Source organism: Tamandua tetradactyla, chromosome 16 (assembly GCF_023851605.1).
Source record: "Tamandua tetradactyla isolate mTamTet1 chromosome 16, mTamTet1.pri, whole genome shotgun sequence".
Lineage (NCBI taxonomy): Eukaryota > Metazoa > Chordata > Mammalia > Pilosa > Myrmecophagidae > Tamandua > Tamandua tetradactyla.
Genome location: NC_135342.1, coordinates 24,821,101 through 24,847,995, shown reverse-complemented (window position 1 = coordinate 24,847,995; position 26,895 = coordinate 24,821,101). Strand labels below are relative to the sequence as shown.

The 26,895-nt window shown below is 53.9% G+C and overlaps 1 protein-coding gene across 7 annotated transcripts in view; it reads left to right on the top strand.

Moving 5' to 3' along the window:
* Positions 1–19,423, top strand: part of PAK4 (p21 (RAC1) activated kinase 4) — a 51,377-nt gene extending 31,954 nt beyond the window's left edge. For 3 of the 7 annotated variants that reach the window (XM_077131916.1, XM_077131917.1, XM_077131913.1), the window contains exons 2-11: positions 7,853–7,971; positions 9,361–9,434; positions 10,643–10,901; positions 13,490–13,948; positions 14,162–14,590; positions 15,793–15,926; positions 16,119–16,245; positions 17,068–17,193; positions 17,806–17,940; positions 18,464–19,423. In XM_077131916.1, the coding sequence (XP_076988031.1) occupies positions 10,698–10,901; positions 13,490–13,948; positions 14,162–14,590; positions 15,793–15,926; positions 16,119–16,245; positions 17,068–17,193; positions 17,806–17,940; positions 18,464–18,619 (1,770 nt within the window). In that variant the 5' untranslated portion in view covers positions 7,853–7,971; positions 9,361–9,434; positions 10,643–10,697 and the 3' untranslated portion in view covers positions 18,620–19,423. Of the gene's footprint in view, positions 1–1,074; positions 1,286–7,852; positions 7,972–9,360; positions 9,435–10,642; positions 10,902–13,489; positions 13,949–14,161; positions 14,591–15,792; positions 15,927–16,118; positions 16,246–17,067; positions 17,194–17,805; positions 17,941–18,463 lie in introns of those variants that run through there. The other 4 variants (XM_077131915.1, XM_077131914.1, XM_077131912.1 and 1 more) reach the window with 2 other exon arrangements.
* The last annotated feature ends 7,472 nt before the right edge of the window (positions 19,424–26,895 follow it).

Genomic DNA, 26,895 nt, shown 5'->3' with positions numbered 1-26,895 from the left:
GAATTGCCATGTGTCTGAGTACTTGTCCTTGGGCATCCCTGAGGGTCTCATTGGGTCCCTCTTTGTGACCCTGGAGTCAACTGGGGTGTGCCTGAGTCAGTCGTGGGGTCTCAGTACCCTCTGTATGTGGATCTAGGGTTGTGTAGATTTTGCAGTCTGACTCTGTAATTTGTTGGGTGTTCCTGGGTGTGTGGTCAGTAGAAATCAGGGATTCTCAGGGCATCTTTCTAGGTACAGTTATGGAGTGTCTGTAGGACTGTATGTGTGTGCATGCGTGTTCTGGGGTGATGGCTGGGTCTGTGTTCTGTGTGTGTGTCTATTGCTTGGGTTCCTGCCATAAGTCCCTGTGGGTCTGGATGGTCGTCACTGTAAATGGGGTGTGGGTCTTTACAGTGTTATGGAAGAAGTCTTGGGTCCATGCCTGACTGCTTAGCCCTTCCATTTGCTGGGTCTTGATTTAAGAGTATTTCCTACATTTTCCCACCAGTGCTTCAGAAGGTCCCTCGGGGGCAGGCTCTGCTGGGCCCCACATTGCAGAGGTGGGAACAGAGGCCTGGGCAGGCGACCCTTCTGCACACCCCACAGCAAGCAGGGCACTGAGCCCTGGCCAGCAGCCTCCTGTGCCCATGCTGCTGTATGGTCGACACTGGGGTTGTTGGGATGCTACAAGAGTGGGAGTGGGTGTCTGCTGGCTCTGGGCTGATCAAAGAGTTTTCTGTGTGACTAAGCTGCTCGTGTGTTTGGGTTTCTGGCTGTGTGCTGTTGGATGCCCATGTTGCATGTTTGTGGGGTGGCCTCTGGAAATCTGTATTGTGTAGAGTGTCAGCTGCAGATATTCTGTGCATTGTGGAGCATCTTCATGTGTCTGTGTGTGCCTGGGGCTCATGAGGTGTATCACTGGATGTCCACGAGCTCATTGCCATTGTGTCAGACCTGAGGATGTGAAACAACAAGTGTTGGTGCACTGGTTGCTGTGTGGTGTCTCCTTGTGGTGGTGGTGGGGGAGTGCATTACATTGTAGGGGTAGGGGGTTCACAGTATGAGGGCTTGTGCCTTGTTACCCTGTCCTTCCTGCCCTGCCTCATGGCGGGGGGGTGAATGATGTCTGCCCTTCACCCCACTCTCACGTTTATTGTGGCATCCATCACACCCACAGGTGCCTTTGGAGGGTGAAGGGCACTAACAATGTTGTGCCAGGCCAGAGTGGATGGAGAGGCCTCCCTCCCTGAGCCATCTGACCTTCCCAGGGGCCTTGAGCACCAGCCTGAGCCCTGCCCACGTACAGGTACAGGAAGCACCATCCCTTCATTCAGGTGCATACTCAGAGCGCTCAGACCAGGCTTGGCTGGGGATACAGGATGGCCAAGATGGCCCCAGACCCTACCCTAACAGAGCTCTCAGCCTAGATGGGGAGGCAGCCCGGAATTGGGATGGGAGCATAATGGAGGAAGTAAGTCTGGTACATCTGCTTCAGCCAGAAGAGGACTGAGCAGCCTCTCTCAATATCTCATTCATTCATTCCTTCAGCAGCACTGACAGTACCAGCTGGTAGTGAGGGCTTACCTGGCCCCAGGCATTGTTCTAAATGTGGTTATCAGAACATTCCCGGGAGGCAGGGATTCACATTACCCCAGTTTGAGATGAGGATGCTGAATTCAGAGAAGTCGAGTGACCTGCCCAAGGCTACACAGCTTGGATGTGGTGGAGCTGGGATCTGAGCCTGTATGGTTTATTTTTAACCATCCACCACTTATTGAGTCCTGATACCCAGGTTGGAGGTATGACAGTGACCAAGACAGACCTTGCCTTGTCTTCTGGGACTGCCAGTCCATTGGGGGAGACAGACATTTATGAAACGACCACACAGACAAATGTAAAATTACAGCTGTGACAAGTGTAATTGCTGAAGGCAAGAGACTTGACAGTTTGAAGGAAGGGGGAGGGATAAGAAGGTGAAGACTGGGATGAGGGGTGGGCATTCCAGGTCCCAGGACAAGGGCACAGCCCCTGCAAAGGGGGTGGGGGTGGGGGGCGGGAGGGCAGTGGCCCTCCTGGCAGGAACATGCACCTCCCTCCCCTGGCCCTGCTCCCCAATACCAGGGCAACCCTGGATCTTGTGTCTTTTTACCCTCCTCCCTGGGATTTCACAGAAACTGCTGTGGAGACTAATGGATTTCCCGTGGGACACCCCTTGAGGGTCGAAGCCTCCGTATTCACCTGTATGATTTGCCTCTGCCTGTAGCTCACATATGCTGCCACTTCCTCAGAACCCCCAGCCTGGGCAACATGGCTGGTGGCTGAGCTCATGACTGGGCGACTCATAGGGTGTTTGGCACTCACACACACTGAGTAGCCACACTCATTCTCTATAGATTTGGCTCCTAGTTCCTTCTCAGGCATCAAGGTCAGAATTCCAGGCAGTGTGGGAGAGGCCTTGCAGACTCCTATCTACCTTTTGCTCCAACCACCCTTCCCTGTTCCTCCTCAGCGTCCAGCCTCATTACTTTGGCAATAGCATAATTCATTTGTTCCAGAAACATTTATCAAGCACCTACTGTGTGCCAAGCACCACTGTGGGTGCTGGAGAGCCAGCAAAAATAAGACCCAGAAAGGTCCCTTCTCTCAGGGACCTGACATGCTACTAGGAGTGGGGAGGTGGACTGTAAACAGCCATGATGCCAGGTGGTAAAATAGGGTAAGGGGGTGGGGTGCAAATTTTATTAGGGGGTCAGGGAAGGCCTTTCTGAGGTTTTGTTTCCACTAAATATCAGGAAAGGGTGAACCATGCACTGGCAGAGTGAACAGGAGGTGCAGAGGCCCTGAGGCTGGGACAGGCTTGGTGTACACAAGACAAAAAGGAGGCCAGCATGGCTGGAGTGAAGTGAGATCGGTGAGATTGGCAGGGCCCAATCAGGCAGTCTTGGAAAGTTGCAGTGGAGAGTTTGAGCTGGGTGGGAGGCTCTTAGAGAGTTGTTCTTTTGTTTACCATTTTTTCAAATGCCCTTCTAAGCAAGACAGCCTTTCTGATCTTGGTTCTGGTCATTGTTGGTGGGGTTGTTTCTGTCTTAGTTTTTGTTCTTTCAGCCTTGGCTTTCTCTGGAGTGGAGGCCTTGGGAAACAGGAGGCTGAGACGGTGTCAGCCAGGCCTGCTTATTGGGTGGGCCTTTATGAGTGGGTGTTAGGTGGCTCTGTGCAGTGACTTCCCCTCTCTGGTCCTCCGTTTCCTAGTTTGGGAAATAGGAAAGAAGAGGCCCCATCCCCCCCCCCGATCCCCCCTGCCCACCCAACAACTATTCTGAGGGTCTGGCATGCCCTGGTCTGCATGTCTGGCATGGGACCAGGCCAAGATCAGGTTTGAAACGTGTACTGCTTCCCTGCATTCTGCAGACACAAAGGAGCCTGGGTACTGTGGTAACTGACCCCAACAAGGTCTCCACTCTTTGCTGGGGATGATAACAATAGACAGACTAATAAACATATAACATTAGGTGATGCTTAAGGCTGAGAGAGAGCAGACCGAGCACCAGTATGTGCCAGGTGCTGGGGGGTGCAGTGACCAGCAAGACCTGACCTAGCCCTCATCCCCTGGCACTTGTGCTTCCACTATTACAGAAGGCAGCTCCCATCCTTAGCAAGCTCTGCCATCTCTGCCTTTCATAGCAGGCCCAGAACCCACCACTTGTCCCCTCCCAGTTCCATGCTGGTCCGGTGCATTATACTGCTGAATCTCTTCCTCCTGGTCTCCCTCTGTCCATCCTGCCCTCCAGGCCTGTTCCCAGGTGAATCCAGAGGGAGCCTGTGAACTGATCATGGACACCCCCAGCCCCTCTGCTCAGAGGCCTTCCATGGCTCCAGTCCACCCAAGGGAAAGGATAAGGTCCTCCCTGGGGCCCATGAGGCCCCACACCGTTTACCCCCATCCCCTCTCTACCGTCATCTCTCACCACTTGGTCCCTGCCACACGTACTTTCCCCACGCAGCCAGGTGCCTGCCACACGCACCACCCCCTCCCCCAGCTGCCCTGGGTCCACATTGAGCATTCCATTAGGCCATTGCACTGGCTGCTCCTGCTGCCTGGGGTGCTCTCTCCCTGGGGACCCACAGGCTCTCCCTCTCCCCTCCTCTATCAGTTTCACCTTCTCTGACTATTATTTGAAAATTGTAACACCCTTTCACCCTCCCAACCCTCGTTCCCTGCTTTGTTTTTCTCCTCAGCACTCATATTGCACTTACTAGATACTGTCTGATTCACTCGTTTATTTATTGACAGTTTCCCCTTAGAATGTGGGCTCCACAAGGTTAGGGATGTTGTGTCCTATTCAGTCCACTGCTATGGGCCCTGACACCTGGCTAGGCAGAGTCAGTCCTCAGTAGATGCTAATGGGTAGGGGCTGGGAGTGTGATTGTAATGGGACAATTCATGGTGGTGTAGCTGTTCGCCAACCAGGGGCCAGAAATGTGTCAGTCCCAAATCTGAGGCAGGGTCTGGGGAAAGAGTCCCTAAAGATTCCTGGGAAATAGGCCCAAAATGGGAGACCCAGTGAGAGATGTAGTTGGTGCCAGAGTGGGAGAGACAGTGCAGGTGGGCAGCAAGAGCTGAGCAGGGATGTGGGGGTAGGAATGTGAGATGTTCAGGGGTCAGCAGGGAACCTGCTGTGGGCCAGGAAGCTAGCCAGATTCCCCCTCCGTTATCAGAGCATGGCCCAAGAAGGTAAGGATTAAACAGGCCTGAAGGGAGCTTCCAGAGCTGGTAGGTACAGATCATGGCGGAGGGTGGGCTGAGTGAGGCCAGTGGTAGAGAACTTTAGTGCCAGCTGGTGACTACTGCTTCATCATCCCTTTCCTAATTTTGGGTTCCATTTTGGTGAATGTAAAAGGATGGCTGCTGGCCCTGGCAGCATCTTGTTGCTAGGCCCCAGGTTTCTGGCAGGGCCAGCCACCTGGGGGACTGGGGGACTGGGGGTCATTTCTGTCCACTATGGAAGGCGGCAAGTTTCTTCAGAACAGGGCAGGGAGAGGTTGGGGGAGGAGGGAAGCTTTTGTCAGACATCTCCCCCCAGGATGGTTTTGTCACATGCACATAGCAGGTCTTGCTTTTCCACCTTAACTGATCTCAAGGGAGGGAATGGGTGCCTTTAGAACAAGTGAGCACAGAAGGTGACTGGAAAATGTGTAGCGTTCGTCTAGGACAGATCAGAAACAGCCTATCCCATATGTTAACTAATTTAAAAGCTTATTTTAAAATTATTTTTTAATTTTTAAAATTATTTTTATTTTTTTAACATTACGTTATTTTTTCTTTTTTTGTGAAAAATAACATACATACAAAAAAAGCAATAAATTTCAAAGCACATCACAATAAAAAAGATTTCATGGTTTTGTATGGGTTACAGTTGTACAATTTTAAGTGTTTACTGCTAGCTGCTCTAAGATACTGGAGACTAAAAGAAATATCAGTATAATGATTCAGCACTCATACTCATTTGTTAAACCCTACTTTCTCTGTATAACTCCACTATCACCTTTGATTTTTCTCCCACTCTTTAGGGTTATTTGAACTATGCCATTCTAACTTTTTCATGTTGGAAGTGGTTATTGATAATATAGGATAGGGAGATGGAACTAGTTGATGTTCTGGAGAGGCTGGTGCCTCTGCATTTCAGGACTTATCTGGTCTGGGGACCTGTCTGGAGGTTGGAGGTTTCTGGAGAGTTACCGTAGTGCATGGAACGTTTGTAGAATCTTATATATTGCCCTAGGTGTTCTTCCGGATTGGCAGGAATAATTTTGGTTGGGATTTGACAAGTTATGATAGGTTAAAAGCTTTTTTAAAAAAATGAAATAAACGTTTTAGAGTAGGATGCAAACATTTTAGGACCCCACGCTGTACTTCAGAAGCTTTCTGGGCCCTGGCTGGTGATTCTGGGCTATACACCCTCCTCCATTATGTTTCTGGGGTTTTCATATCACCTTGTGCCTGCGTGGCAGAATGTTTCTGGTTCTCCAGAAAACTTTTACACGGTGCGTGGGCACAGCAGAGCCAGGGAAGGGATGTAGCCTGGTGGGTACAAATGAGTCAATTCAATCATCACATGTTTACTGAGCCCCTGCTGTGGGCTGGATACAGCAGGGAGCAATATAGATGACAGTCCCTGCTCTCAGGGAGCTGACACTCTGGTAAGAGAGGCAGACACTACAGGGCTAGCCAAATTCATGTGACATGTCTTGCAAGTGAAGTGAGAAAAGTAAAGCAGGGCAGGGCTCAGAGTGTCCAGGGCCCTCTCTGAGGAGCTGACCTTGGCACACAGACCCAGTGAGGGGTCCAGTGCAAATTGTTGAGAAGCAGGTTCCAGGCAGGTAGACAGCCAGTGCAAAGGCCCTGAGGTGGGAACATACCTAGGGTTTGAAGGATAGCAAGAAGACCATGAGTGAGTGAGGGGACACCAGGGAGGGGAGGAGGGCAAAGAAGTGGCGGACAGATCACACAGTACTCTGTGGACACAGGAAGGAGTTTGGGGGCCTGCCGAGAATTTCAGGTCAGTTCTGGAGTGGGTCAGGCTCTCTTCCAGGCCCAGCTTTGCTTGGTGATCTTGGTGAGAGTTTTCACCTTGGTGAGGTTCAGTTTCCACATCTGTGGAATGGGGATGAGAATTAGCTGTTCCACAGAGGTTGTGGGGTGAGCTGAGTGACTGAGTTGGCTACCGTGTGGGAGTGTGAGGCCCCCTCAGGAAAAGCAGCTGTGATGGTGTAAGGATTATTGCTGTTTCAATAAGCTATGTTTGTGGCAAGGACTGGGTTTCAAACATCTTTTCTGCTGCAGACTGTCCTGCACAGACCTGTGGAAAAGGCAGATAAGGAGCCACAGAGGTGATGGGGCCCAGCAGGCCCACTTTGTGCTGCCCCCACTACCCCTGGATGAATCAGATAGGCGATGGGGATCCCCACCCTAGGAGGGTGAAGGCCTGGACATGGACAGGGAGGGAGGAAGACCAGGGCCAGCTTTCGAATCACCATCATCATTGTCCTGACAAAGACAACAGCTGCAGCTCATGAGGGCAGGACAGGCACACTGTCTTTTGTGAGCTAGGTGACCCTGGACAAGGGCTTTCACCTCTTTGGGTCTCGGTTTCCCCATCTGTGAAATGGGCGTGGTGCGAGAGTTCCCATCCCACAGCAGCTGCTGCTGTTAACATTTGGGGTTGTTCCCGCTCGTGTTTCTGTGAGCTAATTTAGGGCATATTGCTCTGGGTCAGGCAGGCCTGGATTTTGATGCCTGCCGCACCGAAACTGGGTGACCTGGACAAGTCATTGCCCTTTCTATGCTTCATTTTCCTTGTCCTGTCATGGGGCTCCTGATGACCTTCCTTTTGGGCCAGGTGTTCAGACTAAATGAATGAACCTGGGTAAGCGCTCAGAATAGGGACCAGCACACAGCAGTTACTCAGTAAGCATTCACTGCTACAGATGGTGACTGAAATTTATCAAGCACGTACTGTGTGCATGTCCAGTCTTGCTGTTTGCACGGGCTTCCAGTCCCAGTGGTTCTCTCTGGGCCAGACCCAGCAGTGCTTTATGTTCTCTTTGACTCCTTATCAACGCTCTAGGAAGCAGGTGCTGTGATCCCTCTTTTAACAGAGGAGGAAGCTGAGGCACAGAGTGGCTGAGTTACCAGCCCAGGGTCATGCTGTGAGCTGGCCAGGGTGGATTGGGTCATCCATATCTCACAGATGCAGATAGTGTGGTCTGCAGTGCATAGCAGCAAAGCCAGGGCTTTGAGCTCTGAACTGTCTGAGCTCATTTGGGACCACCTGCCAGCACCTGCTCCTTCGTAAACCCCTCTCCTCTCCCCTAGCTCTGTGTCCCCCTTGAGGGACCTGTGAGAAGGGAAGGCCTGGTGGAGGAGCCAACGGTGCTTGGAGCTGCCTGGAGGAAGGCCCAGGGTGGGGCCCCCGCCTGGTCACTATAAACATGGTCAGTTCCTCTGTTTGTCCTGCCCTCCCTGCAGTACCCAGAGGGAAGCGGGCCTCAAGCAAATATCCGGAGGTGTGCCCCTCCACCCCCTTCCCCTGCTGGGTCACACGGGAGAGGGGAGTGACTGCAGAGTACAGAGATGGCTTGGGTGTTTATGTGGGGGTCTGATCTGTAGGAGGGTGGGGAGGCAGACCACCATATGGGAATCCCACATACACACTCACACATATATATGCATGATTACTTATGAGGTTGGCTTCCAGAATTACATACCCTCCTTCCACACCACCACCTGCCTACCCCATCTTGATCCTAAGATTCTCCTGCCTTAGGATCTTTCCCTGCCCCCCTGAATTTAGTGATGAGTTACATGACTAATCTGATTCCTGCCCAGGGTTTTGGGAGGGGATCTGGGTGGGCAAGGTGAGATTCAGAAGGGGAGACATCTGGGAAGAAAGAGAGGAGGTAATAGGACATAGGGCGCAGATCTGGGGTGATGGAGCAGGGGAGGGTGGGAGATGTGGGTGGGGGTGCAGGGACAAGCCTTGGAGCTGAAACTAGAAAGTCAGAGAACTGAGGGCAGAGAAGCCTGTTGAGGGAGCTGGGTGGGTTAGAGCCAGGAGTCGGAGAGTCAGGGCTGGAAGTCTGGGATGGGGGTCTGGATACTGTGCAGGGGCTGGATTCAGGAACAGCTTTGAAGGGGCTCCTGGCTTGGTCAGGGGCAGAATAAAGGACAATGTCTAGGTGACTTGGGCCCCAGAGCAGGCAGGAAACCTGGGCCAGTGCAAGGAGCCTTGGCCCGCGTGGCTCTGGCCACCCTGCCAGTCAGACAGGTTGGCTTTCTAGAGTCCCCACCCGCTTCCTCTGGGCTCCACTGCCAAACCGGTTCCCCTGGTTGGCTACCCATTGATGGTCCAACCTCTGGGCTAGGGGTGGTGTCTTTGCCTCACTAAGCTGCTACCACAGGAAAGGACGTGGGGAGAACTCGGGGTTGGTGGACCATGGAAAAGGGTCATGGAATGGCCCCATCCTGGCCACAGTTGGGTTAGCGCGTGCTTGGACCATACACTCCCTGAATTTGCCAGCCACGGTTACAGGGGCTGGGGTGTCAGCCAGGAGCGAGGCAGAAAGCCCTGCCCAGTACCTTTCTCCTCCTCTGGGCCTCAGCTCACCTGTGCCCCCTCTTCTGGGAAGCCTCCCTTTATTCCCAGCCCTGACCACCTGGGCCGTCACTGTTTGGGAACAGGTCTGTCTGCCCCACTGGTATGGGAGCTCCATGAGGTCAGAGGCTGTCTCAGTCACCACTGTGTCCCCAGGGCAGGGCACAAAGGAGGCGCAATGGTTCATTATGGCTGAGTGAGTGAACATTTTTTTCTTCCCATTTTACAGATGCGTAATCCAAAGCAGAGAGAGGAGCCGTCACCTGCTCGAGGGCACTTCTAGCAGAGCCAGCATCAGACCAGGTGTGTGTCCCCAGGGCCCACATGTGGGACAGTGGAGTCAGGGCCCCCGGCCGGGGAGCCGGATGGGCCTCCTCCCCCAGGCACTGATGGAGGCGAGCACAATGGTTACAGTCCCAGGCGCTGGCCTGGTCCTTGCTCTGTGTCTAACCCTGGCTGATCCCTTGGCTTGCATCAACACATTTTACCCTCCAGCCACCCAAGGGGGAAGGCTCAACGTTGATTTCTGTTTTACAGTGGGTACACTGAGGCCCAGAGAGTATGTGAAATCACATGCCATGAATGTCAGAGAGGGGCTTGTACTGTGCCATCTGGCTCCCCTTCCCTCTGTTGGGTCAAGTCTCCCTGTGTGTGCCTGTCTCCCCTTTGGCCTTACCGGCTCTCACTGGGCTAAGTGTTCATGTGGGGATCACACTCTTCAGGACAAGGACTCTTGCGTCTGTTCCTATCTGTTATCAAGTGTTCACTCACTGGGTGTCCTTGGTGAGACTCTTCCCTCTGAGCCTGTGTCCTCATCTCTAAGATGAAAGTGCCACACTGAGGGACAGGCCTCAGTGACCACTTGCTAAGTGGATGTTGAATGGTCTGAAGGGAGGCAGCATTCTAGCACTGGCCAGGGGCAGTGTGGAGGGTTCCAGGCACTTGAACTGACAGTTCACCAAGCATACAGTGTGCCAGGCTCCCTGCCTGGGCAGACAAGACCTGGCTCTGGGAAGCTGACCATTATGGAGGGTCAGGGAGCCACTGAAGTAGTAAGACGAGAACAAACGGGAGAATTTCCTAGCACCCTTCATGTGAAGGGTGGCATGATATTGGGACGGTGGCGATTCTTTTATTTGACGTGGGTCTGGAAGGGCCCACTGGCCACGTGGAGAATGGAGAGGAGCTGGGAGGGAGCCACTGGGCATCTAGAGGAAGCACGAATGCAGAGGCCCTGAATCTGAAAGCCAGTGAGAGGGAGATGCGAGCAAAGAGGTGACGGGGGCAGAGCATGTGGGGCCTCGTGGGCCAGGGGAGTTCTGAGCAGGGGAGAGGTGTGGCTGGACTCAGGTGTTCCTCAGGGATCCGAGAGCCAGGAAGCAGTTAGGAAATGGCTGTGACCATCCAGGAGGGAGATGAGGATGGACAGGACCAGGTCAGGGACAGAGGAGGAATGGAATGGTGAGTTTTGGAAAAGGGCCTAATCCCAGCTGGGTGGTTCCCCCCCGCAGGCCCACTGGTAGGAGCTCAAGTCTCAGCCCTTACCACGCTGAGGCCCTCAGCACCATGTTTGGGAAGAAGAAGAAGCGGGTAGAGATCTCAGCACCATCCAACTTTGAGCACCGCGTGCACACGGGCTTCGACCAGCATGAGCAGAAGTTCACAGGGCTGCCTCGCCAGTGGCAGAGCCTCATCGAGGAGTCTGCACGGCGGCCCAAGCCCCTGGTTGACCCTGCCTGCATCACCTCCATCCAGCCTGGGGCCCCCAAGGTAGGCTGGCCCCTCCACTGCTGCCTCACCCCGCACTGAGCCGATCTGAGTAACCCTTAGCCCCTAACCCTACACTTGACCCTAGGCCCTGAGCCCTGTGCTCCTGTCCCCAGTACTCCCCGAGGCCCAGCCTTTAAAGAGCTCCCACTCCAGTCGGGGGCACAGACCCTCCCCAGACATTGACGGCCCCAAGTGGTCAGACCTAGATTGGGGAGCCCGGAGGCTGGGGGAAGCATTGTGTGGAGGAGGGGACACCTGAAATGAGCCCCACGGGCTGTACAGGAGGAGCAGTAGGGGCATGGGTTTCATTGGAAGAAGGAAATGTGAAGCACTGGGGTTATTTTTATTTTTTAACTTTTTTACCTGCCACAATTGAACAAAATGGGAGAGAGGATTTAAACCAAGGTCTGATTCTGTCACAGGGTGAGCCCGTGCTGGGCCTTGTGAAGCCAGCCTTGTGGACTTTATCCCCAGGGCAATCAGAACCAGAAAGGGCTGTGAGCCAGTGGGAACAGGGCCAGGTTTCCGAGTGGGTGGAATGGGTGTGCCAGAAGCTCCACACCAGGGATGGGCTTGTGGCTGACTCATCTCTCCCGGAGTCCAGCCAGGCTTGGCATGGAGCACGGCCCTCCCTGGACGTCAGTGAGACCAGCAAACCCTAGGTTCAGGCACTCCCCACCAGAGCTCTCAAACTGGGGCTCACTGAGTGTTCTGCGTGTCCCAGGCAGGGTGGTTTCAAATACTTTGAATGCTTTGCCACTGCTTAAAAAGCAAGAAACTTCACATCCAAATCTCTATTTCTGGCTTCTCTTAAATCAGCTGGAGCTGAGTGGCTCCTGCCCCCTCTGATTGGGTATGTGCTCTCCTTTGCTCACAAGCCCCTCTAGCTGCCCATTACATCCCCCACAGAGCCCCCATGGTTGCCCATGCACAGTGCGTAGGTTGGGCCCAGACAAGGGCATCTCCTAAAATCTAGCCCCTGCCTGGCCCAGCCATGATCCTGCCCGGGGCTGCATCTGCCAGGAGGAAGGGACACATTGTCCCTCCTCACCCAGAAGGGCCCATGGATTAGCACTGTCCTGGGGCTCCATGCTGCTTGGCTTGGTGCTCTTGGCCTCGCATCTCCCCAAGTCTCTTAGGCCCTCCCCCAAACCCCAGTGCCCTCTCGACTCTTATTCTCACACCAGAGTCTGTACATGTGTCTACCTGGCTTGAAACCCCTCTCTAGGGCCCCTGGGCCAGGAGAGACAAGTGGCAGGGATGAGCTATACACTGGGGCCCATAGATAGCTTTGATGAAATATTTCCTGCACCTTAGAGGCAGCCCTCTCCTGTGTGAAGTGGAGCACTTTTGCACCGGGTGTCATGTTCTCTGCTTAGTTCAACCTCCTTCCAGCCCACCTCACTTACTCACTCAGCAAATGTTTATTGAGCATCTTCTGTGTACCGGAGACTACGAAATGTTGTGATGGGGCAGGAGCAGAAACAGAGAGAAGCAAAACAGTCCCACATTCATGAGGGAGGCACTGAACAGCGAGTTTGAAGTGCTCTAGAGAAAAAAAAGCAGGAAAGGGGGATGGGGGTGCTGAGGCTGGCATATTAGATGGTGGGTAGTCAACAAACGCCTCACTAAGAAGGTGAGTTTTAAGCAAAGACCTGAAGGAGGGAAGCGGAGAGTGCAGAGGCCCTGCAGTGGAAGGTGCTTGGGTGATTGAGGTTCAGTGAGGAGGCTCATGTGGCTGGAGTCGAATGAGCAAAGTGGAGTTTTGGGGAGAGGGCTAAAAAAGCCCTGGACTGGGCGGGCCACGGTTGGCTCAGCAGGCAAGAATGCTCACCTGCCATGCTAGAGGACCCGGGTTCAATTCCTGGTGCCTGCCCATGTTAAAAAACAAACAAACAAACAAACAAAAAGCCCTGGACAGAATTCCAGGGGAGGGTGACCACAGTCACAATTAGGGTGGTGACTATGGAGGGTGAGGACTGGATGGATTGGGGTGCATTTTGTACTCTACTTGCCCCCGTGGGCATTTGTGTTTGCCACCCATTCCCAGGGCTCTGTTTTTGCCCTCTCTTTGGGTCTAGGCCTTTCTGACTCTCTGTAACCCACACTGACCTCCAAAGGAGCAGAGAGCTGTGGTTTGGAGTTAACAACTGGCAGGCCTGCAGAGCAGGAAGTGCCAGGCCCTCCTGGACCCAGCATCTTATAATTTGCAGCTCTCCAGAGCTGCTTATGGGGTGGGCTGGCCACCATCCTCCTTCCCCTCCACCCTACAGGGCAGAAACTGCTGCCCAGCCTGGGGCGCAGGCAAGACATAGGGGTTGGGGGATGCTTCTCAGGGGGCCACCCAACCGAGGGGCCACAGCTTCCCCTCCTGCACCAGCTTCTTGGTTGGGGACGGGGGCTGCAGGGCCTCCCTGGTCCTGCTCCTCCCTGCCCATCCCCATTATCACCCCATAGCATTTCTTCATTCGTCTCTGTCTTGTCTCTGTGTGTGTTGTGCTGTGTTGTCCTGTCCCCATGTGTTGGATGCACATCCTGTGTACTCCTCCTCCTTGCCCACCCCACCCTGCCATTGCCCTGGACCCCAGACCATTGTGCGTGGCAGCAAAGGCGCCAAGGATGGGGCCCTCACGTTGCTGCTCGACGAGTTTGAGAACATGTCGGTGACACGCTCCAACTCCCTACGGAGAGACAGCCCACCGCCGCCTGCCAGGGCCCGCCAGGAAAACGGGATGCCTGAGGAACAGCTCCCCACGGCCAGAGGGGGTCCAGAGAAGGCAGGTGGCAGGAGCCGGATGGCCAGTCGGAGCGAGGCAGGTGGCGGCAGCAGTGACAAGCGGCGAGTGGGGCCGGAGAAGAGGCCCAAGTCTTCCAGGGAGGGCTCAGGGGGGACCCAGGAGTCCTCCCGGGACAAACGCCCCCTCTCTGGGCCCAACGTCAGCTCCCCTCAGCCTGCCAATCTGGCCAGCGGGGCAAAACTGGCAGCTGGCCGTCCCTTTAACACGTACCCGCGGGCCGATACAGACCACCCATCCCGGGGTGCCCAGGTAACCCATTCTCCCACCCCTGGATCTCCTCTCTCCCCCTTCCCATTGCTTCCCCCTTCACCACCCACCAGCTCCAGCCCATTTCTAGCCCACCGTCCATCTCTCATTCTGACCACTCGTGTGTCTGTCCCTCAGCCGGGACCCCTCCATGCAGGAAGCAGAGCTGGACCTCCGGCCCCCTCCCCTGACAGCTGCCTTTCTCTTCTGTTCCAGGGGGAGCCTCAGGACATGGCCCCCAATGGGCCATCAGCAGGGGGCCTGGCTGCCCCCCAGTCCTCCTCCTCCCGGCCCCCAACCCGAGTCCATGGCACCCCCAGCCCTGGAGTGCTGGGCCCCCATGCTTCTGAGCCCCAGCTGGGCCCTCCAGCCCATGCCCTTGCTGCCCCTGCTGCCCCTGGGCCCCCTGGCCTCCGCTCACCCCAACGGGAGCCCCAGCGGGTGTCCCACGAGCAGTTCCGGGCTGCCCTGCAGCTGGTGGTGGACCCTGGTGACCCTCGCTCCTACCTGGACAACTTCATCAAGATTGGCGAGGGCTCCACAGGCATCGTGTGCATCGCCACCGTGCGCAGCTCCGGCAAGCTGGTGGCTGTCAAGAAGATGGATTTGCGCAAGCAGCAGAGGCGCGAACTGCTCTTCAATGAGGTGGGTGGCCACAGCCCTGCTGCCGTCCTCTCTGTCCCCACCTATCATCCCAGGTGGTTTAGGGGTGGCCTTTCTGAGGCCAGGCCCTATGGGGGTGCAGGAGAGAGAAGGCCTTTGAAGCTCTGGCCTCTTTTTCCTCTCCTCACTTTCCAGTTTAAGGTTCCTGCCTCAATCCTAACCATGCCTCTGGCTCTATCCCCATTCCTGGCCCCTTTCTCTCTCCTAGCCCCAGCCCATCAACCCATTTCTACCCACTCTTTCCCCCTCCCTGGACAGCCCACCATCCTCCGGGGGCCTGCCCTAGCCTCCCCCCGGGGCGTCCTCTCCATATCACCTCCACTCTAAACCCACATCTGCCTATCACGCTCACCCACCTTTACAAAGCCCTGCACCACCCCTCAGTGCCGTCAGGGTCAGGTCCTGGCCCCCGTGCTTGTCACTGAGGCAGTGGGCTCTGTCCAGCCTTGGGATTTTGGCTATTAGTGGCCTCCCTGCCAGGGAGCTTGAACTAAAGGCAGGTTCCTGGGCTCCTTCCTCAGAGAGGAATCTGTGTTGTGAGAAGCCCCTGGGGACCCATGTGGGAGTCCCATGAGGACGTGAGACCTGAGGTTTTGCGGGCTCTGGCTCTTGTTTCCAGGTCCATCAGCCCTTCCTCCTCCCCACTTCGCAGTCCCCCTCCCCCATAGTATAGTGTTCCAGCCGCACCACAATCTTCTTAACGTGGTTACCTGTAAGTGCTGTTCCCCTTCCTGCCCCCCACCCCAACCTCTGCCCCCAGGCCTCCTGCCCCCAACCCCCACTCCCAGCCTTCACCCCAGAATCTTAATTGTACCTCCTTCCCTCCCCACCTTTTATTTTCACCATGGCTAATAACACTTGTCCTTCTTATCCCAGCCGTCTGCTTAGATCCTCTTCCCATCTCCCTCTCCCAACACCTGACCAGGGCCACTTGGGGGTTGGGAGCAGCAAATGAGGTGTTTTTATTTGGAGCAAACCCAGAGGCAGCAGGCCTCAAGCCGGCTTTGCAATCTGGTCAGATCTGGCAGTCAGGGCCGTCCAAGGTGATCTCAATGGGCAAGAGAGAGGTGGCGCCGGGCTTGCCGAGTGTCCCGCCTATGCCGAGGCTGGACTGGGAGGCAGACAGGGCAGGTGGCCTTCCCTCCACCTCCTTCCCCCTACTGATCCCCTCCCCCCCTGCCCAGGTGGTGATCATGAGGGACCACCAGCATGAGCACGTGGTGGAGATGTACAACAGCTACCTGGTGGGGGATGAACTCTGGGTGGTAATGGAGTTCCTGGAGGGAGGTGCCCTCACTGACATCGTCACCCACACCAGGTACTGACCAGACAGCCATGTCCCCTCAGACCCCCACCACGGTGCCCCCTGCAGACCCCTTGGTGTGGGACCAGAGACCCTCAGACCCCCAGGGCAAGACTGTATCCTTGTTAGAGTTCCCAGGGTGGGGCCATGTCCCCTAAACCCCAGGTGGGGGCCCTGTGGACCGCGGCTCACCCCCACCCTGCACAGGATGAACGAGGAGCAGATTGCCGCCGTGTGCCTGGCTGTGCTGCAGGCCTTGTCTGTGCTCCACGCCCAGGGCGTTATCCACCGGGACATCAAGAGTGACTCCATCCTGCTGACCCACGACGGCCGGGTGAGGAGTGGGTCTGAGGGTACAGGGCTGTTCCCCACCTCCCACCGGGTGAGGAGTGGGTCTGAGGGTACAGGGCTGTTCCCTACCTCCCACCGTGCCCCCTGCATTCGTCAAGGGAAGCTTTGGTCCTCAGATCCAAATCCCGTGGCTTGAGGAGCAGAAGTTTGTTTATTCCTTGTGTAGCACTCCAGGGTCCTCGGGGAGCTCTGGTCATGCCATCAGTGGGGTCCCAGGCCTTGCCCAGCCCTTGTGTCTGTGGGATTCAGGACACTTCTCTAGGAACCCTGGAGCAGCTGCTGGCTCCCAGTGCCTGGGTCTCCCCCTCAGGTTTGGTCCACACAGGGCCCAGTGAGGTTCCTGGTGTCAGCCTCTGGAATGGGGCCCGCCCTCGTCCCCATCCCCAGAACAGAGGTCTGGCCTGCAGCGAGCTGGCACTCTCCTACTGTCCTGAGGTCCTGCCCGAGCTTAGCCTCCTCATGTGTGAGTGGGGATGGCCTCAGCCTCCTGGCCTGGTGGGGAGAATCAGAAACTACAGGGATGCTAGCAGAGACTGCATGGTGCAGCCACTGGGAGTTGATACAGTGAAGCCCTTAGAGCTGGGCCTGGCCTGGGAGGCACTGTCAGGGAAGGTGGTGGTGTTCCTGGGGCCCATAGCTTATAGGCAGCAGAGCCACCCCTGTATGGTTCCAGGCCCAGGCCTTAACCTTGGCCTGTATAGTGGGGACTCAACATGTAAGTGGTCAGGGACTAAATAGGGGGACCCCTGGCTTGCCCTTCCACTGCGTTGGCCCCTCTGATCTGTCTGCCTTGGCCGGGCCCCAGGTAAAGCTTTCAGACTTCGGGTTCTGCGCCCAGGTGAGCAAGGAAGTGCCACGGAGGAAGTCGCTGGTGGGCACGCCCTACTGGATGGCCCCGGAACTCATCTCCCGCCTCCCCTATGGGCCTGAGGTGAGCCCAGGCCTGGCCCCGACATCCCCGTCAGCATGGGCTGACACTGCATCAAGCTGAGACAGCAGGGGTGTAGGGGTTGATGCGGGGCTCAGTCTGGGAATGGGTCACCAGGGATGGTTTCACAGATAAGGAGGTACCCAAGTTTAGGCTAAAAGAAAGAGAGGGCATGTATTCATTCCTTCATTTACTATTTATAGAGTAGTAGTTCTGAGCCAAAACTCTGATTGGCTCAGGTTGGGTCATGTGCCTGCTCCTGAACCAATTACTGGACCTGTCTGTGCTGATTGGGTAGCCTCGGCCACTGACCCAACCCTGGCTGCTATATGATTGACAGCGAGGTTAGCAAAAGAAGGGTGGGTGGTGGGGGGTGCTGGGGGGTGCTGGGCAGAACAACAGAGCTGCCGTTCCCAGGGCTTCCTGGAAGAGGAGGTAGAGGACGAGGAGGGCATGGGGGTCCGGCAGGCCAGGTGTGAGAGAGATTGTTCTGGGTCTGAGCACTCCAGGAGCAAAGGGGCAGAACTGGGGCCACCTCTCGCTGGGGCTCCCTCTTCCCATGCCAAGGACAGACCTGTCCTTGCAGCTCAGCCTACCACCTTCCCCACACCTCAGGTGGACATCTGGTCTCTGGGTGTAATGGTGATCGAGATGGTGGATGGGGAGCCCCCCTACTTCAACGAGCCACCCCTTAAAGCCATGAAAATGATTCGGGACAACCTGCCACCCCGACTGAAGAACGTGCACAAGGTCGGCCCCACTCGCACACGGGTGATGTGAGGGACACAGGCAGGCAGGGGTCAGCCATCCCCCCGCCTTGTGTCCAAGCAGAGCGGTGGGTGGGCATGGGCCTGGGGCACCGACGGCTCTCGAGAGCTGGACCTGGCCTGCCCCTCTGGGTCTGTGTAAGCGGCTCATATGAGGAATTGAGCAGCACGAGCACTAGAAGCCCAGAGGAGCTTGGGCTGCTTGGCTGAGTGCACACAGCTAGGCTGAGTTCAGGGCAGGGGCCCAACCCCAGAGGGTGCAGCACTCCTGTGGATAGGAGACAGGATGGGGAGATCCCTGGGGGATGGGGGCGTCGAGGGTCCAGCTGCTGCAGAATGGGAAGGGAACGAGCCTAAGGGGCCTTCCGGATTTGTCTCTAATCCCTGGCCAAACTCTTGACCCCCATGATTTGACCCCTCCCTGGGCTCTCAGTGCTGTCAGCTCATTTGGCAGAGGAGGAAACTGAGGCCTCACAGTGCGTGACCTGACCTTCTCTCCACCCCAGGTCTCCCCCTCCCTGAAGGGCTTTCTGGATCGCCTCCTGGTGCGGGACCCAGCACAGAGGGCCACGGCAGCCGAGCTGCTGAAGCACCCGTTTCTGGCCAAGGCGGGGCCCCCCTCTAGCATCGTGCCCCTCATGCGCCAGAACCGCACCAGATGAGGCCTAACTGCCCCACCCCGGAACCAAAGAGCCCCTTGGGCGACCTTGCCCCATCGGAGGCCAGGAGGGGCCAGCCCTGCTCTTCCTCATCCCAGAGACACTCCATATGACACCACCCTCTGGGACCTACTACTGAACTCCAGCTTTGATTTGCGACTTAAAGAAATCACAGGGACTCTTGGGAGCAAATGAGGCTCCTGGAATTCCACCCCATTCCTGGACAGGCCCTCAGCTGTGCTTCCTGTCTCCAGGAAGGATAGGTGGCCCTCTCATCACTGGAAATCTGTAGCAGGGGGCACCAGGGGTGAAAAGAACACTACAAAAGAGTTGTGAGTGTGTGTGTGTGTGTGCGTGAGTGTGTGTGTGCGTGCGTGCGTGCGCTCGCGTGCATGTGTGGACAGTTCAGCTACTCTGTCCTCCAGCCTGCAGGTGGGTGTCTCTGAGACGCTAACATAGAACCCCCTCTCCCCATCCTGAGCCATTATGGGGGTGGACCGTGAATGTCTGAAGAGTGGCCTTTCCCTCCCCCTATACACTCTTTCTGTGGATGGATGGGGGACAGGGGTCAGGGCTTTCCACCCACCCCTAGCCTCTGCAGAAAATGACTACTGCACCTGGGCAGCCTCTTTTCTAGAAATCTATTTATATTGTCATTTTATAACACTCTGGCCCTTTTCCCCACCTGCCCTGTGGGGTGGCACCGGGTGCAGAACCACTGCTTAGCAAGTCAGGTTCCTGCCCCGTCACTGCAGCCGCACCCTCCCCTCCCTCAAGTTAGTTTTACAATTAAAATATTTTTCTTGTTTTGTGTGTGTATGGTATGGTGAAGAGGCCCCTTGTCCAGCGGTCTTGCGGTGGGAATTGGTATGCTTTTTTCTTTTTTTTTTGTATGGGCAGGTTGTGGTGGGAATCAGGAGAATAGTGAGCAAAGCAACTGGTAAAGGCCCCCACCCCACTCCCACTTGCCAGATAGGGACAGGATTGACCCCTCCCTCAGCCTAGGATGCAGCCAGTTTGCCAAAGAGTTCATTATGCCATGTTGACCAGTTTCCCAAATCTGTGATTTACTAGAAACTTGTTTTAAAGGTTGTTCATCTCTAGCATGTTTAGCAGATAGGGACTGATCCTTGGTGAGTTGATATTAGCAAATTGGCCATTTGACAAAATGGGCACTGGGCAGAGGAGTTTGGGGGGATTGAGTGAGACTAACTGACCTAGAGCTGCTGGCTTCAGCTGAGCCCTCCTAGCCGAGGCTAGCCGAGGCCTGAGCCTGGGACCCAATGATGTGGGAAGGGAATCTGGGCTGAAGGGAATTGAGTGCTTCCCATGTCCAGGGTTCCCTGCAGGGACAGGTGGGGAGAAAGCTACCCGCCCCCAGCCTCCTAGGGATCACTGGCATCTACGGACCTCAGCCTGATTGTGTTGGTGGAAAGTGTAAGGTGAGGACAGAGAGATGCTGGTTTGATCCACATTGCCCTCATTACCAAGTGGCCCTCCCCCCAGCATACCTCTGCACGGGTTCTGACTTACCCCAAGAATTGATTGGGGTGCTCACTGGGACAGGGCCAATGCCGGGTACACACATGAGCTCAGGAAACACCTGTGGGCAGTTACAGAGGTTTACACATAACTGTGCAGCGACTGTGCTGGATATATGTATATGTGTGTGAGGCTTAGGTGAAATAGACAAATTTCAGGGGTAGGGTGGACAAGTGCCAAAATTGGCTTAGAAATAACCCCCATACAAATACACCAAAAAAAAAAAAGGCTCCAGGCTGGAATGCATTATTTTTTTTGATGCCCCCTCTGAGGTTTGTTGAATGCATTTTTGAACGCACTTACAAATGAGTTCTGCCAGATCTTGAAGGATCAGGTAAATCCTACCTTGCACAAGTTGTTCCAGAAAATAGAAAAAGAGAGCTGCCTGCCTCATTTTATGGAGCCAAGAGAACCATGATTCCCAAACCAGGGAGGGACTGTAAAGAACAGATTAATGGCCTGCTTCACTCGTAACCCTATGAGCTTTATGATCTCATGGGCGCTTAGACCAGCTCTAGGAGATGCCATTTGCACAGGTGAGGAAACAGGCTGGAGACGGGAAGTCACACGCCTGGGCACTTCATAGAGTCAGATCTGCCTCCCACCGACTCTGCTGCTTTAGCTGCCTTGGCTCCCAGCCACCTAGGGGTTTGCAGGATGGCGGGGGGGGGGGGTTTCTCCTTGAGCCTGCAGACCCCCTGCCCTGCCCCCACCACTGCTTCCCTGTGCTGCCACCTGTACAGAAGGGTTTCCCACAGGTGTCGGTCAATGTCCAGTCAAAAAAACATCTCTAGTTGTTTCAAAGGGGGATTTAACACAGGGGATTGGTTACAAAGAAGTTGGAAAGCCCTGGAGGAGCCAGAGTGTCACTTAACCTAGAGGGCATCAAAGGCACAATGCTGCTACCCTCAGGGCGCTGGAGGGACAAAAGGGGCTGAGTGTTGTTACTTAGACCCCAGAAGTCTGCTCTTACCTGTGCTGCTGCCCACCCTGTAATCTCAGTGTCTCCCACTGGCATAAACTTTCTGGAGCCCAGCTGTCCAGGGAGTCTATAAAAGGTCCTTTGTCAGCCTTCCAGGCTTGACGGGACAGGGGAGCCTTTAGAAGGTAAGTGCAGACTGTGCAGCAACAGGCTCAAGACACAGCAGCTGTGCAGGAATGGATGGAGAATTGCTCTGCCCTGATTTTATGGGCCAGACCTGGCGCTGCACCGGGAATGATGTTAACTCAGCAGAAGCAGGAGATGCCAGGTGACAGGGTTTGAATCCAAAGGCCCGACAAAGGGAATCAGGTTCTCTACCAAGATCCAAGATGAATAATTTAAATGAGATAGGCCAGTGCTTCTCAAAGTGTGATCCCCAGCCAGCAGGCTCAGCATCCCCTGGGAACTTGTTAGAAATGCAAATCCCTGGGCTCCCTCCCAGCCCGAATCAGAAACACTGGGCAGGGCCCAGCAATCTGTATTTTAACAAGCCCTCCAGGAGAATCTGATTCCCACTCAAGTTTGACAACTACCAAGGTCCATAATGGCTGTCTCTAGTGTAAAAGGCCAAAGTGTGGTTGTGGTATAGCTGTTTTAAGCCATCGAGGGGCCCAGTCTCTTTCCACCTCCTGGCTTCTCCAACCCCAGGTTGCCCCCTCTCCCATGTGGTCTAAGATGACGCCACCACATCAGGGGAGCGGAAAGAGGAAGGGTCTTTCCCTTTAGGGCAGGATCCCAATGTTGCACCCTTGCTTCATTGGCCAGAGCCTAGTCCATTGGCCACATCCATAAGGAAAGTTGGGAAATGGAGTCTTTTATTCTGGGTGGCCATTAGTCTAGTTAAAAATCCTATCACTGAAAACCGTGATTCTGTACCCTGGCTATTCATAGATTGGCCAGGATCCACCCCAGAGATTCTATTTAATGAAACAGGACAGAGAATCCAGAGGCAGACTCAGAGATACACAAGAGCTTAGTATATGATGAAGAGGCCCCACAAATCGATGGGGGGAAATAGATTGCTTAGTAATAGTGATGGGAAAATTGGCGCATTTAATGGGAAAAAAATTAAAACTGAATCTCTACCTAATGCAACAAGAACTATCTGAACTATCTGTGCCACCCAAAACAGTAACCACTAGCCACATATGGCTATTTAAATTTAATTTGAGATTTAAGTTAAATAAAATTAAGCATTCAGTTTCCTCCCTTGCATTAGCCACAGTTCATATAAAACGTTTTCCATTATTGCAGAAAGTTCTATTGGGCGGTATTTCCCTAGATGGATTAAAGCTCTAACAGAAAGATAAACTGTAAAGTCGGTAGGGGAAAATACTTGAGAACCTCAAGCTAAAGAAGGACTTAAGACCCCGGAGGAAAAAACAAGTTGATTTGCTTACATTAAATTTAAGAGTTTTTATTTGTGGTTGGGCATCATGGACAGGTGTCAGAGTAGGAGAAAATATTCACTCTCTCTGACATGATACTAACTTAATCAACAAGAAAAAGACAGCAGTTCTAATAGAAAAGTGGGATATGAACTGGCAAGTTACAGAAGGAAAACCCCGAAAGGCCAACAAGGGTTTTCACAAGTGCTCAAACTCATTAGTAATCAGAAAAACTGAATTCAAATGCAATGTCATTTTATACTGTGAGTCTGGCAAAAAAGAAAAGGTCTGACTTGATCAAACTAAGGATTGCACATAGAATTCTCCCAATAATACTAATTCCTGGGTGACTTCTCAAAGAAACTCAGGACCACGGGGCAGCATGCACGGGGATATAAGGATGCTCACTGCAACAATATGTAGAGGGCAGGTGCTGTCCACACAGGGGTGTAGGGCTGAGCGAAGGAGGGGGACAAACACCAGGGATTCCCATGCAGCCGCCAGGAGCCAGGACCAGGAGTGCCCAGGACCACACTGGGTGCGGGCGTGGGTGGGCAGGGGGGTAGTCTAAGACAAACGTGAAAAAAGAAAACTCAAGAAGCTCTATAGTACAATGCCAGGCATATACATTGTAAATTACGGACATAAAACAATAGTTTGCAAGCCCAAACGAGAGCCATTTACATATTAGATGACCAATGGGGAGGAATGGAAAGGGAGGGGGATAAAAGGGAAAGAATGAATGAACAAGAAAGAGGGTTGGAGCAAAATAAAGGACGTGGAAGGCCACACTGAGGCTTTATTCTGTAAGCCAAGGGCACCTCCCTTTGGCATGGGATGGAGGCTGGTCGTAGGTATCTAAAATAAAAATTATTCAGGTGACTATAACGTGCTGCCAGGATGGAGAATGGGAGAGTGACGTGGGGGGCCACGCAGCATTTCACCCATCACAGGTAGACATCTAGACCTCGAACCCCATACCTGACCTCTCAGAACATCCCACAACTTACTGGGCAGGGCCCCAGGAATCATCTCACTCCTGCTTCCATTTCTCAGCGGCAGAGACAGAGGTCCCCGGAGGGGCAAAGTGCACAGGAGGCCCAGGCCCAAAACCTTGGCCAGCATCAGCTTCTCTGCAGAGGCCTGGGGCCGGGCCGTGGGGCTGCAATGGGGAGCAGGACAGACCCGACCCCAAGCCCCCACCCTGCCCAGCTCGTGGCCTGCTGCAGGGGCTTCAAACTCAAATGCTCCTGGGGTCGGGCAGGGCCTGGCGGGGAAGTACTGCACACGGGCCCTCGGAAGGGCCGTCACTTCTCAGGCAGCCACAGCCTTGCGGGAATTTGGCTTCCTTATTTTCAATGTTCTGATTTTTCAGGAGAAATCTCCACTTTCATGTGAAGGTGCTTGAATGTGAAAGGTAGGCAACTCGTTAAAAAAACGGAAAGATACAGTCTAATCCACACAAGATAAAGTTGATAGTTAGCATCAATCAAAAATTGACTGTGTTCCAGGGGCTTTGCTAAACTGCTAAGTGTTCTAACTCATTTAACCCCATGTAGGGGGTTAAATGGTGCCCCACCCACCCACACACATGCACAAAAAGATATATCCACCCGGAACCTGGGATTGTGATCTTATTTGGGAAAAGGGTCTCTGCAGATGTAATTAAGTTAAGCATCTCAACACAAGCTCATCCTGGAGTATCCCGAGTGGGCCCTAAGGCAAGTGACAAGCATGGAAACATGTCCTCATAAAGAAAGGCAGAAAGAGACTTGAGACAGACAGAAGAGAAGACAGACAGACAGAGGGGGAGGCCATGTGACCACAGAGGCAGAGACTGGAGTGACGCAGCCACCAACCAAGGAACCCCTGGAGCCAACCGAAACTGGAAGAGGCCAGGAAGGAGCTTCCCATCAAGCCTTCGGAGGGAGCGTGGCCCTGCCAACATGTTCATTTTAGAATGGGCGAGAATAAATGTCCCCTGCTTTTAAGTCATCCAGATTGTGGCCACGTGTTATGGCCGCCCCAGGAAATGAACACAAACTTCCCCCTTTTGCAGAAGCACCATGGTTATCCTGTTTAACGGATGACAGAGGAACAAAAACAAGAGGTTACACAGCAAAAAAAGTGGTAGAGCAAGTGTCCGAAGTCTCTCTGCATGTTCTTGTCATGCCACACCACCTCCCAAAACACCAGACAGAACTCCTTTTGCTACCCCACCGCTGTCCAAAATGAAGCACGGCAATCCTTCAACTCAGCTGGCGCCAGGCCCTAATAAGAGCCCTCGGCAAGGGAGGTGGTTGCTCCAGGCCAGGCCCAGGAGAAGACGTGGGGTTGAGAGGTATTGGGGCTGGGTGTTTGGGTTTGCTAAAGCTCCTGGATTGCAATATACCAGAAATGGGTTGGCTTTTACAATGGGAACTTATTATTTACAAGTTACAATTCTAAGGCTGTGAAAATGTCCAAATTAAGGCATCAAGAGGAAGATACCTTCTCTGAAGAAAGGCTGCTGGCATCTGGGGTTCTTCTGTCAGAGAGCAAGGTACATGGCCAGTGTCTACTGGTCCTTCACCCCTGGATTTCATTGCCTTCAGCTTCTGTTTCCAGTGGCCTCCTCTCTGTGGGTCCTCCCTTAGCATCTCTGGGACTTCTCTCTCTCTAAGCTCTCTCCAAACTTCTCTGGGTGTTCCTCTCTGAACTCTGAGCTTTTTCTGTCTTTTATCCTCTCTTACAGGACTCCAGTAAAAGGATTAAGACCTACCTTGAATGGGGTGGGTCACATCTCAGTTGAAATAATCTAACCAAAAGGTCCCACCCACAATAGACCTGTACCCACAGGAATGGATTGAAAGAACTTGTCCTTTTCTGGGGTACATAACAGCTCAGACCAGCTCTGGCAAAAAGCAGGATCCTGGCCTATGTTCTGGGTGGGGTGGGGACAGCACAGAGCCTCTTTCCAGGAGGCCAAAGGCACCGATGGAAGTCTGGCTTACTGGGTTAAACAAAGCAGACCCCCCCCCTTCTTCTCTCCCTCCTTCCCTCCCTTCCTTTCTTCCTTATACCTTTATCTCTGTTTTCCTCTGTCTCTCTGTTTTCCTATTATCTATTCATTATTTGAACAGGTAGCACAAGCCCATGGCACAAAATGTAAAAGATTCCAAAGGAGACAGATTGCCCTCCCCAGGCTCTCAGCACCCACCCTCTCCCCACAGCCACTGGTACGAGTTTCCAGAATGAGGTTATATACATTCCAGGAAATAGCTACATGTGCAAACATATATATGTTTTCCTTTGCACAAGTGTTAGTGTCAGGTGCACTTCCTTCCTCACCCTGCTTTTTTCTACCTAACAACATATCATGATGGTTGTTCCCTATTGATAATGACAAGCAGCTGTTCCTGTTCAGGGCTGCGTAGTAGTCCCTTGAGCGGACAAACCACAGATGAACTGTGGTTGATTGCACGTCCCTGGAGATGGACATTCGGGGAGCCTACACCCACATGCTGCCCTAAACTGTGCTGCAGTGGAAATCTTGCACTTCAGGAGAAATCTCCATTTTCATGGGAAAGTGCTTGACTGTGAAAGGTAAGCAACTAATTTAAAAAAAAATTGAAAGATATCATGCAATTCATACAAGATAAAGTTAATAGTTAACATCAATAAAGAAATTTACTATGTTCCAGGGGCTTTGATAGGCTGCTAGGTGTTTTGATTCCAATACTCTACATTTGGAACATGAGTGGATGTCTCTACCAGAATTCCACTGCCCCAGCCTCCCACACCCACCTCTGGGCTCCCAGCATGCCTTCTAGGTATCTCTGACTGATCCCTTCTTCCCTGGCTCTGTCAACCCCACTCCAGTCTCTGTAAATCTCTCTCTTTTTGACTGTCTCTCCATGCCTCATCTCTATCTCTCACCCTCTCTTTAGCTCTGTCTCTCGGTTTATATCTCTGCATTCTCTTTATCTCTTCTATCTGCCTCTGTCTTCCTCCTCCCCCTCTCCTCATCTCCCGCTTTCTGCCCCACCTCATCCCTGCCTCTCTGTCGCCCCCTGCAGGTGAAGCTGGCTGCTCCTACCGCACCACGACCTGCAGGCCCCTCTGATTTCAGAGCAGCAGCACCCATTCAGCTCACCTTCTATCCACCTTCCAACCCCTCCTGATCTGCCTGGGGCCTCCAGGACCCCTGCCTCTTCCTTCTCTCAACTCAGGGTAGGGCCTTCCTGGGGGCGATGCTGATTTTGCAGCAGGAGCAGCGGGAGCTGGAGCCAGGCAGGACAGACATGGGCCTTGGCAGGACAGAGGCCCTGCCCCAGGGCCAGCAAGCAGAGCAGTGCACCCGTGTCAGCCCTGTGCTGGGAACACAA